The sequence below is a fragment of the Rattus rattus genome, chromosome 11, assembly GCF_011064425.1.
Source record: "Rattus rattus isolate New Zealand chromosome 11, Rrattus_CSIRO_v1, whole genome shotgun sequence".
NCBI lineage: Eukaryota > Metazoa > Chordata > Mammalia > Rodentia > Muridae > Rattus > Rattus rattus.
Genome location: NC_046164.1, coordinates 38,368,779 through 38,389,086, shown reverse-complemented (window position 1 = coordinate 38,389,086; position 20,308 = coordinate 38,368,779). Strand labels below are relative to the sequence as shown.

Sequence of the window (20,308 nt, the reverse complement as noted above, 5' to 3'; positions counted from 1 at the left end):
CTCTCTCTCTCCATGCCTAGAATTGCTTAGAGCAGAAACAGGTTCAGCCACAAGTCCCACTCTTCCGTGGTCTCCGCCAGCAGCAGTGGAATGTGTAAAGTTAGGCCTCTGATTCCTGTTCAGAAATTTCTACTGTCATCTGCCAATAATTGGAAAGGAGGTTACAAAAGTAAGTTAGTAATATTGTGATAACAGAGTTCAAAGCCAAATGGAAAAGTCCTTTCATTGGAGAATGAGTAGGGAAAGGCTGGTATGTAAAAGAAAAGCCATAATATTAGCATTGTTGAAGTGACAAAGAAAATTGAAAGAGTATTGCTAGAATGTAAACATTAAAGGTGGAGACCCGGTCTCTGTTTTGGTCAAATGGGCACAGTCGTACACACGCTTTCGAGCAGATGCCTCTGAACTCATGTCATATTCCCATGACCCAATTTTACTTAGACCTAATTTGATAACAACTCATTTTTGAATGGCATTAAGGTCCACTGATAATATCCACTTCCTTTCCCAGATGCCTTCATTTTGTCTTGTGATAATCTGACCCCTGTTTTTCTCTAGGGCCATTGGCTTGGCATCCAGCCATTTGCATGTGTTAAGGGAAATGTATGATGTTTAAGACTCTCCTTTATCATGACTGGGCATGATGGTGCACATCTTTAATCCCAGCACTTAGGACATAGAGGCAGGTGAGTCTCAGAGTTCGAGGCCAGCCTGGTCCACATACTGAAATCCAGGACAGAAAGGGCTACACAGAGAGATCCTGTATTTATTAAGAACAAAACAAAACAACACCAATGACAGCAATAAAAACCACTGCCTTTTTGTCAGACGTAGGGAGGAACCCTTGGTAATCACAACAGGTTCCTGCAGTTCACCTGGCTCATCCTGGGACGCAGTCTGCAGATTTCCCAAAGATCTGAGTAGAACTTACTACCTTTTAAATACATACTATCAACCTCAATTATTCTCTGCATTTTCATTCTCTGTCTGTCCTTGCATACTTGCATCCCCTCCCCACCTCCCATGTTTACTACTGCATTGGAAACCTTGCCTCGAGCTCTGTTTCCCAGAGTCCCTAAATAAATACAATGTATTTGTACACATTATATCCAAGGAAGAAAAGACATTGGTAGACATTGTTTAGTCTTATAAAAATGTTACAGAGCAATGTATACATCGATTTAGATAAAATGTTAATCATTTCCTACCCTCTTTGTATACTTTACATATTAGGTATTTCTCAAATGGATGTTATAGTTTAACCAGGGAGGTTTATAGGTTAATAGGTTTGAACCAGATGAAGATGCCTAACATTATAACTAATCTTTTCAATTATTGAATTTGAGTAGTATTCATACACATATTTGACATATTAACTGGAATGGTATCTTATTGTTTATCTTCAAAGAAATGAATTGCGGTGAAATATTCTTTCTCAGACTGAGCTTTCAAACACAGAAAATCTATAGGCCACATGGGATATGTTTCAAATGTCATAGATGAGGAAAAATTTCATAAAAGCTGGTGTTAGAGTAGAGATGATTATTAAACATGGTGTTACATGACAGGACACAGACTTGGGCAGTCATTATATTTCACTACAGAAGAGTCGGTTAAGTAAACAATGGTCCTATAACCAAACTGTTTCTCTACAATAAAAGGGGAAGTCTTGGTGTGGAATGGTACATAAAAATAAAACCCAAGCACCCATTCATATCAGCTTTCGAAAAATCAAATGTGTCTTAATAAAATTTTTGGCATCTTTCTGAGGTATTTTTTGCATTTTTCATTGATAAATGATAAATACATTATATTTCTAGGTATGGGCATGATCTGCTTTAATAACCATTTATTCTGCTTGTGCTGTTTAGCAAAATCAAGGAAAACAATATCGTCACACAAAACTCAGAAAGAGAGTTGTATTACCCATGAGCATCTCTTGAAACCTCTAATGTTTTGCAAAATGTCAGAATAGCTCTCCATGAATGGTTGTATAAGCATTGTGCATAATAATCACCTGTGTGAGGGAAGGCTAGAAGGAGAAGATATTGGAAGAGAGTCTCCTTCAAGGTTAAGGAAATTTGCCTCTACAATAGAACTGGCAAGAAGGATACTTAGCAAGCCCTCTGACATTTTAAGCCCTTAACCCTCAGGGTGAAAATATGTAGCAAAGAACAATGGTAGAGTGCTTTCTTAGGTGTGTGTGACACCTTAGCTTTATTACCCAGGTTCATTCACTAAGTGAGTGAGTGAACGAATGAATGAATGAGTGAATAAATAAATAAATGGGCAGAATTCTTGTAAGGCAAAGTAAGCACTTACTTTCTGATTTTCTTTGTCCAAATGGAAGCAAACTAGGTTTACTAATCACTGCTTTTCTAATGGTAAATACAAGACATCAAACTACCATCATAAGGTTTAGTCAGTTAATCTTTATAGAGCCTTTTTTCTATAATAACGGAATTATGTGCCTCTAAAAACAGTAGATAGATTTTTTAAAAATTTTATTATAATCCTCACTGACCATTTCCTAAATATTCCCAAGTACATCTCAAAACTAATAGATCTGATTCTATTTAACTGACATTTATTAGCATAAACAAGGAAGCATTGTCGCTAGGGAAAGCAAACAAGGAATTTAACATCTCTCTTCTTTCTGAAAGTCTGAAAGATAAATATGGACTGATTTTAAATGAAAGCGAACATCGAGCAAGTGGACAGATTTATTGAGTTTTCTTGTAGCAGAATTAGTTTGTTGCTTTCGCGAATGCTTTTTCTGGTAGTAAATGGTCTAGCCTATTGATGTCATGAAGAAATGCTACAGTAGCTATAAACCAGGAAGAGGGCTCTGTTCTGTGACAGTCCAGTAATATGTGTAGGGTAATAAACACTTTGTAAGACTTTAATGGCCCTGAATTCAAATAGATAATGTATGGTTCACTAAACTGAAGGAGAAGATTCATAGAAGAGTGTCGAATCCGAAAATTGTATAAACTAACTTGTACGTAACATTAAGAGATCAGTTTTATAGTGTTGGAAGGAAACTATGTTTGGTTTAAGACGACAACTTCACTTTCAAAATGTAAAAGCACACCCATGATTTACTCTGTTCTGCTTTGTACTATGTATTTGTTGCATTTCTAAGAAGTTAATATTTTCTGTTACAACTTTCCCTTCTTTAAAGTCAATGGACTTTCTAGTAGAAAATAGACCTAGATCAGGTTCTGGACAATATATGCAGAATGCATAAATGCATTGATACTGAAAGGGACACTTCAATCGAACTGCCATTGTTGGTGGTTACTAAATATTAATTTGCTAAACATAATAAGTGTAAAAGCCAGCCCCCACACTCTAATTTCAAATATGCACACCATTTACTGGCAAATAAAATCTAGATTCTCTAGGCCATGAACTCTTAGTATATAAGTACAAAACTAGTTCAATTTTGCAAGTGAAATATTCCTCAAAATACCCCATTCTTAATGCATTCTAACCCACTGACACTTAAAACAAGGAATCCAAGGCATGCAACTTTATTTTCTAAAAGAGAAAAGTTTCTTGGTATAAATTGACTTGTAAACTTCTGAAACCGTAGAACATCAATTACTTGAAACCTAGGAACCAGGTTGCATCTTATAAATCCCCAGTCCTGTCTCCTTCTGGAACTGGGAACTTTAATTGATATCTCAATATTTCCTACCCTACTTTCCTTCATCTGTAAAACTGTATTATCCAACTCAGACTTTAAGCTGCAGCTCAGGGTGATAATTTTGAGATCCAGGCATTGTTTTGATGATTAAGTCAGTTCATGGTAATGGTACCTATATAATGATGGAACATGCCCCCTTATGCATTTGTTCAACCACACTTTTAGCTTTCAGCTCCCCATGGAAACTTCATGACTTCAGTAGGCATTATATTTAAAATTTAGCTGGATGGAGCAAACCATGCTAGTTGTTTCCCCTGCCTTTTTAAAAGTGACCAGCTCTTTAGCAACAACAACAACAAGGAAAACCAAAAAGAGTGCTGTAGCGTAAATATTGAAAAATATACACTTCAGCATAACAGTTGTATAGCCCACACTCTTACTTCAACTATGTTCTCTTTAATTTTCCCTTCGTATTAGAAATGAAAATGGGCCAGTTGTTCGAGAACATGAGTGATGGAGAAGTCTCATATCCTAAAAAAAAAGATTCTTAAACGAAGTAGCTTCTCTATTTTAGGCATAGTTGTAGGGGCTAAGGCAGAGCATGGGCTGATGGATACTGAGGAACAGACATCATTTTCTAGCACATTCATGAAACATGTTCTGATAGAGGGGTTCCTGAGAAAATATACTTTGTATCTGAAATGTATGAAGTCTTTAAGAAAACGTTTCCTAGAAGATCATGCTATGTAATAGATAGACAATTTTTAGGAAGTACTTACATTTATATGAAGTGTAAAAAGTGCTTATATGAATGAAAATTTCAATGTGAAACACTTTCTTGCTTGTATGAAGTTTCTTTCATTTCATTAGGAAGTAAGACTTCAGAGGGCATTTAAAGAAAAATGTTGGAGGTTAGATTGCATAAATGGACTGTAGAGAATATTGTGGCTTCTGGGGTATAATTGAGGAAAAAAATGAGATTTGTTTCAGTCCTTAAAGTTTGTTTTTCTTGTTATTTGACACATTTTATTAAAACAAACAAAAATGTTCGTGAGTTTCCTAGCAGATGTTGACTTAGCATTAAGAAAACAGAACAAGAACAAGAACAAAATGGAAGGCAAGCAGGCTCTGTCATTTCTGTTTGTGGAATCCTGTTTCTCTGCTGGTTCCACATTACATTCTGTACATTTGTATAGATTTTTCTCATGTTTCTTTTCTTAGGCCAAGGCCAACTTCTTATAAACATTATCTTCCTGAATATGCATTCCTGAGTAAGCCAGGGAAGAACACCTATCATTCTTGGAAGCATGATTCTTACATTCCATATTAGAAGGTTGGAGACTAACTCTATATATGCAGCTGAGCCTACACATGAAAGATAAGTAAAAGAGTTCGGTGTCCAGTGAGTGGCAGTTAGGTGGTATGCTGGCTAGTTTTAGTAACAACGTGACAGAAGGTGGAAGCATCTAAGAGGATGGATCCTCCATTGAGTAAATGCTTCCTTAACAGCAAACTGTAGGCTAGCCTGAGAGCATTTTCTTAACTAGTGATTGACGTGGTAACAGCCCAGCCCATTTGTGAGCGAGGTCCCCTGGGCGGGAGATCTGCTAGAAAGCAGGCTGAGAAATCCAGTGGTAGCACGGAAGTCAGGAACGTCCCTTCATAGCTTCAGCTTCAGCTCTTGCCTCCAAGTTCCTGTTGCCTATGAGTTACTGCCCTTGACTTCCTTTGATCACAGCCTTTCATCACAGCAACAGTAACCCTAACTAAGACAGCTGGGATGATGGAATCCTGCTACCCATTTGCCAGGAATACATTGTAGCAATCATTAAAGACAAAAGTATCCAAGATGCCACCTGAATACCTCCTACTTCAAGTGAGGACATAGTTAAGCAGCTAAGTGTTTCTTACAATAGAAAATAATACTTTAATGTGATTCTCTTTCTTTTTTGTCTTTTCCCATTTTTTTCTCTTTTAACCATTACCGATTGAAGCCAGCTGCTGGCCCCTTGCTTTAGGTGTCTTCTGTATATGCTATGACACTGCATTCTCTTAAAAGAGATTTGAATCATGACTCCATAGAAATATTATACTAAACTCAGTTTATTTCTTTCTATATAGATATGTTTCTGTTAGTTCTTAAAGCTAAAGCCATATTTTCTGAATCTCAGCCCAGAAATATAGGCAATTTTAAAAAGGATTCAACAGATAGTACTTGTGGTAAAATAAGACATTTAGTAGTATAATGAGTGTTTAAATTAAATGAAATTTATTTCAGTTATTAAAAGTCAAGAAGTATTTCTGAAATAATGGAAGATGGTTTAAACTAAAATAAAGACTTGGAATTTTACTGTGAGTTCACTTCTATATTTAATTAAGCTCTAAAATAGAGGCAGACAAACAGACAGGTGGAAGGCCAGAGAGATGGGTCTGTGCGCGTGCGCGCGCTCACGTGTGTGTGTGTGTGTGTGTGTGTGTGAGTGTGTGTGTGTGTGTTTGTGTAGAAGAGAGCAAAGTAGTAAAAGCAGTTGCATCTTTTGCAGAGGCCTGAGTCAGTTCTAAGCACCCAATGGCAGCTTAGAACAGTTTGTAACTCCAATTCCAAGGAGTCTGATGCTTTCTTATAGCTTCATGGTCACCAGGCATGCAATAGGTACATAGACAAAAATGCAGGTAAAACATGCATACACTTAAAAACAATAAATACATATATGTAAATCAATCAGTCGTTTAAATCTATAAAAATGTTATACTACGTCTTAAAAAGTCTATACTTCAGCTAATACTTGTTTCAGTTCTAGAAATCATATATTTAGTATTAATTTTGAATATTGACCCTATAATCATCACATACAAATTGTTTGGTTTTTTATCTAATGTTTACAGTCCCAAGTTTGATGAGGCATTTACATGAGTTTTGTAAATGACCAGAATTGTGTTTTATTTCCTCCCCATTCTTATGCTCGTTTCACAAGTGCTGATTTTGATATTTTTGCTTTTCCTTGACTGGATCTGTCTTTATTTCCCATTTTTGTGGGTTTGCTTCAAATATCATTCCTCAGGTTCCTTGGAAAACAATTAAGAATAACTTGCCCTGACTGAATGAACTCCCTGAAACTCACTAACTGACTGTAAATGTCCTAAAGGGAGAGACCTATTTGCCTAGACATAAATACAAGTTCAGGGGTTTGTGAGGATGTGACCATACAGTAGCTAACAAGGCTGTCATCCCTAGCAACTGTGAGAGATCTGAACTCCAACACCTCCACCTACATCTTCCATATTTCTGTTTTCATATGAACACCAGATTTAATAAATCAGAAAATATTGATTCACAGTATTCACTGTACAGAAGATTAACAAAACCTCTACAAGTCAAAAGACTTGATACGTTCAACATTACTAACAGCAGTCGTATCAGACAGAAGTAGCACAGGACATACAAAACAATACACACTCTTATACACTGAAGGGACTCTCTTTACTTTTTTTTATTCAGCAACTGTAAATCCCACATGATTATTATACAGTACTGACAAGTCATCACAACAAGGGTGCATCCTTGGTGAACTAAATGTAGTATTGATTTTAAGTACTACCAATAATAACTTGAAAAAATTATTATTTACAATGGAGCCATTACAAAAAGATTCTCAAAAGAGTCTGCTAATAGTCATTCTCTTTTAAAAGATTAAATTAGCAGTTTGAAAGGTTTCACTGATCCATCAATGAAATAGAGTGTTATTACAAAATAAAGGGCCATCGCTGTGTCTGCGGAATCTATAGATACTATGTTTAAGTGTTTAAATTAGAATGTGCCTGGTGAAAGCATTTTATGAATTATTGACGTTTTCAATCTCCACACTCCAGAATGAAATTCATTAGGAGGTGTTAATTTTGGAAACACATTATATAAAGCCATTGTATGACAAGGTGCTTGAATGGCACTTTTATTCACTGATGCATGAGTGTTATTTGAAAAACATAATTTAGAAGCTGAGCTGCTGAGATTACTCCTGTACCTCATTAAATAAAGGATTAGCACTTTGTTTACTGGAAGAGACAGATGTCTGTCAGAATTTTTGATGTGCAACACACCAGAAATTTTAATGAACCTCACAGATCTTATTTTCATTTACATAAGGAGATTTTGTGTTTCCTTGGAAATGAAAGAGACAATCGTCTGCCTAAAAAGAGAGAGAGAGAGAGAGAGAGAGAGAGAGAGAGAGAGAGAGAGAGAGACAGTAGACAGGAGGTCTGGAACAAAGGTTTCTTTCTAATAAAAAATACAAATTCTATTTTCCTTGGCTAGGAAAGTTAGAACCCATTTCCTCCCTCTTATTCCCTTGAGAAATGTGTCACATCTCTAATCTTGTGGAATAATAGCCCCCCAAAAAAGGAGAATCATGGAATCCTATTCTTTGAAAGTATCTTTGAAGGACAGCAAGTGTTATTTAAGGTATTTCTATGTGTTAGGCACTGGGCATGAGTAAGGGCATCTTTTATTTAAGGTTAATAATGAGCATTATTGAAGTTTATGTTTGAATATCAATTCTGATATATAGACTATAGAACTATATATGTTTGGGACTCACTTCCTCATTGGAAAATGGAAGATGCGGATGATGTTCTGCAGGAAAATGAGTGGTATATTTTGTCCCAGCAGTTTTCAAGTCCTTTAGCCTATCAAATTCCTGTTAAATTTTCTATGGTGGGAATAATAAATACCACATTCCAATGTTGTTTCATGACTTAAATCAGGAAATCCAGGAAAAAATTCATTACATTATGATGTACTATTCAAGTAGAAACTGTTATTGTGGACTTAGATTATGTTCATATAGATGACTTTGACCATGATGGACTGGCAAATGTTTCTCATAGATCGATGTTTTGTTAGTTCTCAGGATGTGGTCAGGTTTCCCAAACATATTTCAACATTCTAAGATGTATGTAACAAGGAAAGTGGTTTGGTTTGAAATACTTCAGTGAAAATATTACTCACTTGTAAAGTAGTTCATATTATACATATATTATATATCTTGTAAGTATATATTTATTTGCATATTACAGAACTATAGAGAGATTAAGAGACTACAAGCTTGGCATCTTTACGTTGTAGATAGAAACATACACTCTATAATTTACACTTATAGGAAAGAAAATTTAACAGTAGAATTATATAAAGTTGCATAGATTTCAGGTATGGCTCTCATGGTTTTAATCATACAACAAATTTGTTTCTGTGCAATTTGCAATGCAATATGATGAGGATTGACACTGCATTTGTATGGTCTGTGAACCATGCTGTTTCCGGTTAAAGAATGTAATTCCATAGTATTCTGTATGGAATTATACAAAAATAGTTTGAACTGATAATATCTTATTTTTCTAACCAAAATGCCATGATGAATAACCTGGTTTATGAACCCTTGAAGGTTAGAAGGAAAATATACGAGCATGCCTCTTTCCAGTGTCTTCCTTGTGCAGAGAATAAAGTTGTCCTCTATTGGAGTTTATTATTTACCCTGACCACAGGATACAGCGTATGGCATTATGGTTGATGAAGGACAACAATGAAATCACTTTAAGGAAATAGATAAGCATATTTGCCGAAGCCAAATGAACAATAAAAATACTTTCAGGATTAAAAGTGAAGAGAGGAGAGGAAGAGAATCATTTCCATCAGGATTTGCAAATGACAGAGGACAGCTATCATGTTAGAATTCAGGATATTGGGCCAGCTAAGAGGCAGGAGATCCTGGAGGAGGCTAAGACACAGTTGTCATCAGACAATTCATTTATTTTTTTAATGATGCCATTACACAGAAGAGAGAAGGGAGCGCCGGAGGCCTGTAGTTTTAGATTCGTTCAGTCTCTTTTCTATAAGAAAAGCTTCCCCGCCCCCATCAGTAGATTATGTAGGGTCTTCTACTTTTGTGTTGTTTTTTTTTCCAATTTCACACTAAGTTGGAGGTGCCACTCCCTTGTGTATTTGATTTTTCCCATTACATGTATTAAAATACTGAAAGGTCTTACAGCCTAACTTTTACAACTTTCCCTGGTTTGCCACTTATTTCTCCAGCATTCTGAAAATACCTAAACACAGACATGCACCATTAGGATGAGGTACTTAATTAATAAGCGATTCATTAGATATCGGTTATGTGCCGTGAGTTGTGTGCTTCTAAACGACACATTCCTAGGCTCGTTCCTTGTCTCCATTTCGTTTGATTTTCCAGTCCAGGGTAGGTTACTTTCCAGCATCGGACCCAGCAATCAGCTAAGACTGTACAATGCTAAACGTTACCCGGCTCTTTACTGACACATTTTGTCATCTTGCCGGGTTTTGTTATGGAAATATGATTTGTGTGAGCTTGTTTCGACTTTAAATTATAGGACTGCCTTACTTCAGCCTTGAAAATAGCAAATAAATGATGAACGAGTTACAGCCAGTCATGACACGGCAGGACCATAGTAATTATTCTCCAAAGCAGAGTCGCGCAATCAATCTTCATTTTTGAGTAACAGAAAGTAGCAAAGCCAGTGTGGCTTCCTCTGCAGGGCATACCAAGTTCCTAGGAATTAGACTGGTACGAAAAGTGAAAAGTCAAAATTTTACCAAATTGGAGCTGAGGTTAAAGAGATCGAATATTTTAGAAGAATAAAAATTATAGTAGAGGGTGGTATTTACACAGTATAATAGATGTATATTTGTACAACTTTTAAAGCCTACCCTAGCATCCTAATTTCAAACTAGGCATATGTTTTCCAGGTGTATAGAGACAGCTCCTACTGAATAGAGTTCATTCCTCTTTTAGAGGACCCCAAGTTTGATTTGCAGCACCCACATTAGACAGTTCACTAATATCTAACCCTAGGTCCAGGGATTCCAGTGGCCTCTTGCAAGAACAACAAACATACAGATAGACAGAAAGACAGACAGACAGGAGACACACACATGTATGCATGTACACACACACACACATACACACACACACACACACACACACACACACACACGCACACACACACACACACGGGGGGGGATGACTACATAAATAAATAAAAGTAAATCCTTGAAACAATTGTATTATATCACTAACACATTAGGATATTTTTCTGAAGGATAATTTTTGTGTTCTGGTACTTTAGAATATAATTATTAGTATTTTTGAAAGAGGTATGGGAAGTAAAAAAAAATTTAAGGAACCGATTATTTGGAAATCCTCCTTAGACTAGAAATTGAAAATGTCAACTTCCCATTCCCAAGCTCAATCATTATTGTAATGAGCATCAAGTTCAAACTTTGAGGTTCTCAATTAAGTCAGTTTTAAGTTTCCAGTTGCACTTCCCTTCATTGGCAGATTGAATATACTCTTAGTTTTAGACTAAATTTGAAATGGGTCTTTCAAGTAAAGCTCCCTGTTTGTAAAAGCAGAATTAAAGGGTGTGTGATTTCAACGCTTACTGTAATTAGCTGCAGTAGAGGACTGGTGATCTGCGGCAAACCTAGTATGTCCAAACTGAGCTAGCAAATGTATTTGCCCGGGAACCAAAAATACAAACTTACTTGACATACAGCCCCAAGAGGTGGCAGCAGGAATCTAGGTGTCCCGCCTGCTAGCTTTTTGCTTTCTGCCTTCTCCTGAAATTTGGGCCTCAGCAAATTTGAATGATCCAGAAACAGATAGTGTGGCCTGCATTTGTCTTGTTTTTCTTGCTGTCACATCCCATGTTGTCACTAAGGGAGAAGATTCTTCCAGCTCAGGCCCTATTTCCATCACAGCAGAATGAGCTCACCTGAGAGTTGGCAGGCTCTGGCACTACCACCCTTTATCCTCTGCTGAATGTCTCCTAGATAACGCTTTCTGAGGGCTTATATTGACCTACAGCCTGGTAGTCACAATCCTGTAATGAGGGTCCTGAAGGAATTGTAGAAATAGTGTTGAAAATCATATATGCAATGACTAGGGTGAAACCTTCGTATAAATATATACATACATCAAGTATATGTGCATATGGATATATGCACACTGGTTTTTCTTCTAATGGATAATACTCGACTTTCAAAGAACTGTACGAGTTTTCTTTTAAAGGAAACAAATCCTTAGGAATTTATGTCAAAGCACATAAAGTGCAGTCAAAGATAATCACCCAAATGCAGTAACTGTTTGATTTTGAAATATCAGTGGTTTCCAATGTACTTGCATGTGATGAAGATCATCACCCCTTCTACTAAAATTGCCTTGGTTTGACCTTTGGAATTTGTGTTTTTTTTCATGTTTGATTATGAACCCACTCCTCCTCCAAATCTTTGCTTTTCTCAGGTTGGCCCCTTTTGCCCATTAAGATGAAGGCAAATTACATCTGTTTATAAAGTAACAAAGGTGCCAGTTAATATTTCATGGCTATGTTGCATTTTCCCATTTTCTATCAGAACCTTTAAAATCAGACATACATACACACAGCCTCTTAGGGAAGCTCCTGTTCCAAGTATTTGTTGACTTAGTTAAGAATTTCATTACTTACATTAATTACTGTTCTGATTGGAGATTTTTAGGAGGCAGGAATTTTCCATCTTAATGTCAAGTGTTGAGGGTGGAGGGGAAGCTTGCCCAGTACCGACTCCAAGTGCCTCCATTTTCTCAGGGTAGAATCCACCTCCGGTGACTTGGAGCTTCTTGAGTTGTATTTCATTCATGGCTCATGGGCCACGCAACGTCCATGGCTCTGGAAATGAGCTTCAGAGGAACCTCTTCTAAACAGGTCACCTCTGTGCGCTACACAACCAGCAGAGCTATTCCCTAGAGCAGTGGTACACACTACAATATTCATAAATGAAACTAACCAAACTGAGCGGAAGGCCCCGTGTGTAAACTTGCTGATCTTTCTTTCAAATGTACCTACTGGCGTTCTTACTATGGTTATTGCTTTCCCCATATTAAGTTTTACAATAATTTTCTATGTTTACGCTAGACTCTAAATCTTATGTTTATTTTGAAAGTATTTGTTTTGGTGAAATGTTTTTTTTTAAAAAAAACATGACAGCATTCTATTAAGCAAGCATGACTGCAATAAATTATTTACTTTCAGTTTGGAAAAGGTGAATAAAAAGTGCTTGGCCAATACCGTACCATTAATCTATTCTCTTTTCTCCTTTCTCTCTTTACTTCTCTCTCTCCAATAGAAGTGGAACAAAAAGGTAATTAAATACCTTTCATAAATTATATACTATTTATAGGCTAAGTTATTTAACAGTTTAACCTTTAGTTAAATAATTTTGTTATTAATTCTTATTTTATGCAAATTTATTGACTACTTCTGCTGCTCAACTTGACTTTAACCTGTCTCACTGACCAGTACTGGTTTGCTTCTTTTATCCTGACATGGATTATTGACATTATGAAATCATCAACACTGTATTTTATCCCTCTTTATTTGAAACTAGTAATTAGGCATCCAGTGGGCACGATTAATAATGAACGCTTTAGATTTGTTCCTCAGTCTCTGTTAATTTCCCTTAGTTCTGCTGTTTCTCCGTCTACATTAACTCTTAACTCCTGGAGAAAGGGGAGACGATATTCCTCTTAATTACCCCAAATGACCTTAGTGGCTGGGGCCACACCGCTTTGAACACATGCAAACTCGTCTGCTGTTAGTGACCAAGGGGCCAGAATTACTTATAAAGGTTGTATATAATTTTGAGTCAAAGAGTAATATGTTTACAATAAAGTTTTTCATATTAAAACTCCCAAGTTTTACAGCCATCAACAATTATTATTGATCACAAATTTATAATGGTCCCAAATTTTTTGCAGATTTCAAGGGTCAACTTTTCCCACAAAAAACGTTTCATTTCTTTAAAATTAAAACTGTGAGCATCCCAGGAATATCCTTTCATTTTGGGCATCCTTAACACATAGCCGAGGTTCCTCCTAGACTATTTCTCAGGGGGTCTGTGTTTCTAGGTTCTACTAAGGAGCTAACCACTAACACCAAAAGGACAATCCTTTGTTCTTTAAAAAACAGGTCAACATCCAACCCTTTGTGATTTCCTAACTTTTTTTTTCACCCAGGAAAAGTCTAATAAGCTCAAACCTAACAGCAGACTGCATGGTTATTTTTCAGTGTGTTTGCCTTGCAAAAATAAATGCAAGCAACGCTTCCCAGAGCAGGTACGACAGAACAAAGTCATCCAACGTGGCTCCGTGGAAAGGCGCCCAGGATCAAATTTTGCGAGGAGTTCACTCACCTCACTTCTGATTTAGAGATTCATCAATGTGCTTAAGCTAGTATAATCCCTGCCACGCTTTTATTTACTGTCCCGTGTCATGATTGGATGTGGCTATAAGTCCTGTTTTTTGTTTTTTTTTTTTTCCCCTTCGTGAGCAGCGTTCAGCTGTGGCACGACGGCTCCAAGGACCACCCTTTGGGAAACGTTGCTTTGTAGCCCCCTTCATTCCAGATGAACCTTCCAAGTGTTCTTACCACCATACTTAACAGTGTTCTCCAGTGAATCATACTAAACGGCAAAAGGAAAAGTAAAAAAAAAAAAAAAAAGAAAGAAAGAAAGAAAGAAAGAAAGAAAGAAAGAAAGAGAGAAAAGAATCATACGATTCCTGCCCATTTTCCTTCTGAAGTATGAGCAGCAAAATATAGCAAGTAATTTTGTTTTCAATGCTTTTCTCATGTAACAGTAAAAGGTACATGTTTTTAAGTTCCAATAATACTGTACTTAACAGGACTTTTTTTTTAACTGATTAAAATCTAGATCCTGGGTTCTTTTCTGTAACCTTTCATCTTTTCTTCCTTTCTCCTTCCTCCTTTCCTTTCTTTCTCTCCCTTTCTCTTTTCCCTTCCAGTATCCATCCATCACTCATCTTTAATTGAATGGGTTGCATGCTCTGTGTGCGTTGCAGCAGCTTTCAGATGCTTTTTTTTTATTATAATTATTATTATTTTGCTACAAGATTCAGTGGCCTGTGTTGCAGATCTTTTCCTTTATTAAAATAATAATGATGTGGGGGCTACCTGTCTCTTAATGAGAAATAACTACTGGACAGCCAATTGCATCAGAGTGGAAACAACGGATTGCCATTCTCAAATGAGATACGGTTGGTTCTTCAGTGAACTAGCGAAAGCATCGTGTGCGAGCTTGGTATTTTGTTCTATCTCTATAGAACTCATAGGCATATGCTATAGCGTGCATCAAAGTAGGTGTTTGCAAAGGTAAAAAAAAAAAAAAAAAGAATCAGAAAAGCACAGCTGCTTCTAAAAGGGCTAACTGTTTCCAGCAAGTGACATCAAATTGCTTGGAGGAAAAAAAAAAAAGAAAAGAAAAAAATCCAAAATTAATGTGGAAGGATGCTTTGTATAGCAAAAAGAGCTAAAGCCACAAAATTATCGGTGGTAGGTACCACTTGTTAGAATTGCATTCTGTTTGCTGGAAATAAGGACAGATGAAAATGGTTCAGTTAATATATTTATTATTATAATTGTTTCCCTCCTGACAGTTTTTCTTTGTCCCGGACTGCTCAAAGGAGTGTACCAGAGCGAACACTTGTTTGAATCTGACCACCAATCTGGGGCATGGTGCAAAGACCCTCTACAGGCTTCTGACAAGATTTACTATATGCCCTGGACTCCCTACAGAACCGATACCCTGACAGAGTATTCATCCAAAGATGACTTCATTGCTGGAAGGCCGACCACTACATACAAGCTCCCTCACAGAGTGGATGGTACTGGATTTGTAGTATATGACGGTGCCCTGTTCTTCAACAAAGAGCGTACAAGGAACATAGTAAAGTTTGATTTGAGGACTAGGATAAAGAGTGGAGAGGCAATCATAGCAAATGCTAACTACCATGATACCTCCCCATACCGATGGGGTGGCAAGTCCGACATAGACTTGGCAGTGGATGAAAACGGATTATGGGTAATCTATGCAACAGAACAGAACAATGGCAAAATTGTCATTAGCCAGTTGAACCCTTACACCCTACGGATTGAGGGGACATGGGACACTGCGTATGATAAAAGGTCAGCTTCCAATGCATTTATGATTTGTGGGATTCTGTATGTGGTCAAGTCTGTATATGAGGATGACGACAACGAGGCCACCGGTAATAAGATTGACTACATTTACAATACTGACCAGAGCAAGGATAGCCTGGTGGATGTACCCTTTCCCAACTCATACCAGTACATCGCAGCCGTGGACTACAATCCCAGGGACAATCTGCTGTACGTGTGGAACAACTACCATGTTGTCAAGTACTCCTTGGACTTCGGGCCTCTGGATAGCAGATCAGGTAAGTTTGATATTTTGGTAACTTCCTGACAAAAAGCTACAGCTTTTTCTTTAACCCTCAGTAGTACGTATGACTTTTAATATTTTATTCAATTCCCTATTCACTTCTCTGGTTTGGGAATCTAAAGAGGAATATTCATTTTCTTTTCATCCTAGAAAGGTTGATAGCAATCATTTCCTCTCTTAAGAGTGTGGACCTATGAGAAGGGACTCTGTCCTTTGCACGGTTTGTCTCTTAACTCGTTCTGCTTCTGTGACCTATATTTGCACTTATCGAGGAGTTATCTCTTTGTGTAGTGAACTATGTACAACTTCTGCTAAGATTGCATCTGTCCTTTCACATTAGTGGTGGAATGTTCCTGAGAGTGTTTTTTTTTCCCCCAATTTGGAACATATCAAAAGGTTAGCTCCACAGAATGCTACTGTAGCTGGACAACAACTCTATTCCACAAAGCATGATACGTAAGACCAACCCTCAGGGATGATTCAAAAGTACATGTGTCTCAGCAAACCTACTTAATAACTCATAAATACAATAATTCAAACCTTTGAATCAATGAAGAGAATTGAAAACACTGTCATGATTAAGCTGTAATAATCTTTAATTTCAATCTCTTGAATTCGTCCACCTTCCGGAACACACTATTGACTTTTAATATTATATAAAGATAACTTTAAAAAATCTGCAATGCTTTTTGTTTTTACCATTATTTTGATGGGCATGGTGGCTTATACCTGTAAACTCAGCTCTTGCAGGCTGAGACGAGATGATTGCCAAGAGTTCAAGGCCAGGCTGAGTAATGTTGAGCTGTAGTCAAGACTAGGCCATGGCATGAGATCTTATCTCTAAAGTAAATTTAAAAAAACAAAAAATCTGTAACTGTGATTTTGTAATGTGGCATAATAATGTTGTCCAAGTTGAAGTGTACTGGAAAACATAGATATGTGTCTGAATGTTGGTAGTAATGTAATAAATAAAAAATAAAGTATTTATTGTTCCCAGCTGGTAGTAACTTTAATCCCGGAACTCCACAGTGGATCTCCTTGAGTTCGAGGCCACCCTGGTCTAAGAGCAAGTTCCAGGACAGCTAAGACTACACAGATGAACCCTGTCTTGATAAAAGAAAGGAAAAGTTTAGCTGTTACTGTTTCTAATTTTCTGAATTATGTGCCTTATTCTTGTAAGCGTAGCATTCTACTACTCTCCAATTTGCCCCATTAGACACACATATTCACGCAGAACTCCATTCATTATGCCCAATAAGCATGCCTCGCATAGCCGTTTATTATGCTTCTGTCTGGTCATTATTTCTTTTTAGGCATTAATGTAATATATTGTGTACATAGAAATAGGGTTCAATAGGCTTTTGTTGGATAGACAAGTGAATAATGGCTTTCTACCTCTTCCTCAAAGAAAATGACGAATTTGGTTCCATTTTCTCTAATCTTTAGGAAGTTCAGCTTGTGTGATGTCATGTCTTTCCAGAATTAGTAATGCTGATATGTTGAATTAGCTTTTTCTACAAAAGAGGAGGCCAATTACACAGTAACAGGTTCTAGCATCTCTTCAAAGACTAACTTTCCAGACAGCACTACCAGCTGCAGCGTGCACTGGTAAGGCTCTCACACTTTGGCGTCTGTCTCCAGTGAGAACCCAGTCACACGCAGTCCTTTAGAGACTGGTGTGAAGTCCCTATCTCATGGCTCTAATCTTCTTAAATGAAAATCTGTACTCTTTTTACTGTGCTAATACTGTTTATGCCTAATAGGTAGCCTTTTTTTTTCCTTGATCCACGGAGGCCTGAAGTAACTTCTAGTTAAAACAAAACAAAAAACAAAACCAAAATGAAACACCTGTAGTTTACCATGCTGTAGATCAAGAATACACACATCTCAAGTTCTATCGATTCTGTGTAGACCTATACCAGGCTGGTCTTGAACACGGATATCTGCCTGCCTCTGCCTCCTATCTGCACCACTAACTAAACATGTGCACCACCAATAACTGGCTAAGCTAAAAGATCTTATTTTTATCTGGAGTAAGTCTAAAATTCACTAGGATTGCTACTTTGAATTTAACAAACTAACACAATTCTTCATCCAGACTTTAAAAATTATCCTTGAAAATGAAAATTGTCCCTTCATCCCACGCATGTAGGTACTTGTCAAAAGTAGCCTAGTCTGCACCCGGAAGCATTTGTATATTGCATTTAAATTTGTTTTTTGTGGGACTTAAAGTATGGATATCTTGCAGTCCTACACACAGCCATTAATATTCTGTTATTGCAGTGAAAAATATTAAGAAATTAAAATTTTTATTTTAACTGAATTTTTTTAAAAGAGACTCACTTTTCATTGTTTTGAATGAAGACACTTAGAAAACTTTGCCCCTTTTGCAAACAGTGGTATTTCACCTGTATTGAATTTGTTAACATAATCACCAAAAGAGTATCAATTTGCATGCATGGACGCTCAAATTATAAAGCTAGTACTTTGGCATTGGACCTGCTGCAATTTCGAGGTGGAAAGAAAAACTGTGGAAGTAAATTTTATGCATGGTATGTGTGGATATGAGAATTTCAATTAGCATTAATAAATGCTGTTCATCATCTTCCACAAAAACAGCTTTACTTGGGTGTTTTCCAGAGTAAATTACACTAGCGTTTTTTTCAAAGCAGCTGCCTGTAGCGAATGCTGACTGCCATTTTATTCTGGGTCTTCTTACGTCAGTATACAGAAATCTCAATTAAAAAGGAACATTTTACATCCAAAAATTTAGGAAAGAAGAGAAGGAGGGGGGAGGAAGAGGAAAATGTAGACTGGCAGTGTAGTTCCTGTTTGCTGTTTTACAGCTGATGCGTTTTCTCTCATTTAAGCTGTGTTCTAATAGAGGGAAAAAAAATAAGATCCTCAGATTCTCATGTAAAGGGTTACTTTTGTTTTTATTTCCCATGTATGTAAGTATTTTGCATCTCACAAAACTTACTTTTGGAAGATAAAAGGCAAGTATACAATTATAGTTCATATATATATATATATGTGTGTGTGTGTGTTTATGTATATATATATACATATAGATATATGTTATATATGAGATATATATGGTATATATCTTAATATATATTCATATGTTATTAATATGGTTACCCATAAGCAGCATCTGCCTGAGTATGAGAGTCTAAGGTTCTGGGCTTGAACTCTACACTGACTACTTAGCTGAATATGTATAATTTCAGCCTTGACTTTGACTACATCGGAATAGGAAAAAATCATGCCTATTGTAGAATGTTGTTAAACTTTAATTAGACAATACACTTATTAGATCCATTAGTAAGCTTAAGCTATTTGCTAAATGCAAGTTATTATCCATATTTTACATTGAGAGATGTCAATATTTGTAGCTAATGCTACTTTTTCAAAGATCTTTCTTGAGGTCTGGGATGCTAACAATAACAGTAATAAAAATCTCTGAAAATATGCCTTTCTTAGTGTTAAGCTTTCTTTAGGTCAAACACCGGTTATAGTTTTGCTGCAGTAAATTTGCATAGCACATATTTGAACTCTAAAACTTGTACTGTTCTTCCACCATGAAATTACTTTTCCATTGCTTTTCTTTTATGAAACACTTTTAGGAGTAATAGAGAGTCCACCTTGGCTCCTCTGAGCTAGTCTAAGAAGTGGTTTAGGATCCATTTCGTTCTAATCACTTTCTCATCTCCTGGCAGTGAATTAATTCCCAAGAGTTTAATTCCCAGCATGTGAGGATCTCCCCCCTGCCCCCAGTTTGGTTGCCTCACAGATGCCTATGTTTGCTTTCTTTTAAGGAAACTTTGGTTAAACATTGTTTTCAACAACATGTGTGTGAAGAAATTAACTTTAAGTTAAATCATACAAAATTTTAATTCAAGTGTTTATTTTAGACTGTAAGTGAAGTTTGTCTTAGGGAGAAATTTAAGGCTTATTCTTCTTAGAAAAGCTTAGAAGTTTAATATTTGGTTTCTTTCTTTCTTTTTTTTTCTCAGAAAACATTAGTTTCAGAACGTTAACCTCTCATCGTTTATTAGGCATCTATCAAATACAAAACTGTCACTCTTCATGCGGTTTTTCAGCATGAAATTACTGTGAAAATAAATAGAAAGTCACATTGATGCCGCTGTTTAGCATTCGTGTTCGGCATTCAATTATATCTGAAAACGAATTCTTTTAAAAATATTAATCATGTGATATGCTTCACATTAAGGAACTCGGTGTGAAGAATCCCCAAATACATCTTTTTTTGGAGGGATGCTAATAAGCCTTGGATTCACAGTGAGATAAGCCTGTTGATATTGTTTAGTCAT

At 36.6% G+C, this 20,308-nt stretch overlaps 1 protein-coding gene across 20 annotated transcripts in view; it reads left to right on the top strand.

The window, feature by feature from the left end:
- Positions 1-20,308, top strand: part of Adgrl3 (adhesion G protein-coupled receptor L3) — a 492,285-nt gene that overhangs the window by 177,005 nt on the left and 294,972 nt on the right. For all 20 annotated transcript variants that reach the window (XM_032916815.1, XM_032916807.1, XM_032916818.1 and 17 more), the window contains 2 exons: positions 12,843-12,857; positions 15,169-15,969. In XM_032916815.1, the coding sequence (XP_032772706.1) occupies positions 12,843-12,857; positions 15,169-15,969 (816 nt within the window). The remainder of the gene's footprint in view (positions 1-12,842; positions 12,858-15,168; positions 15,970-20,308) is intronic.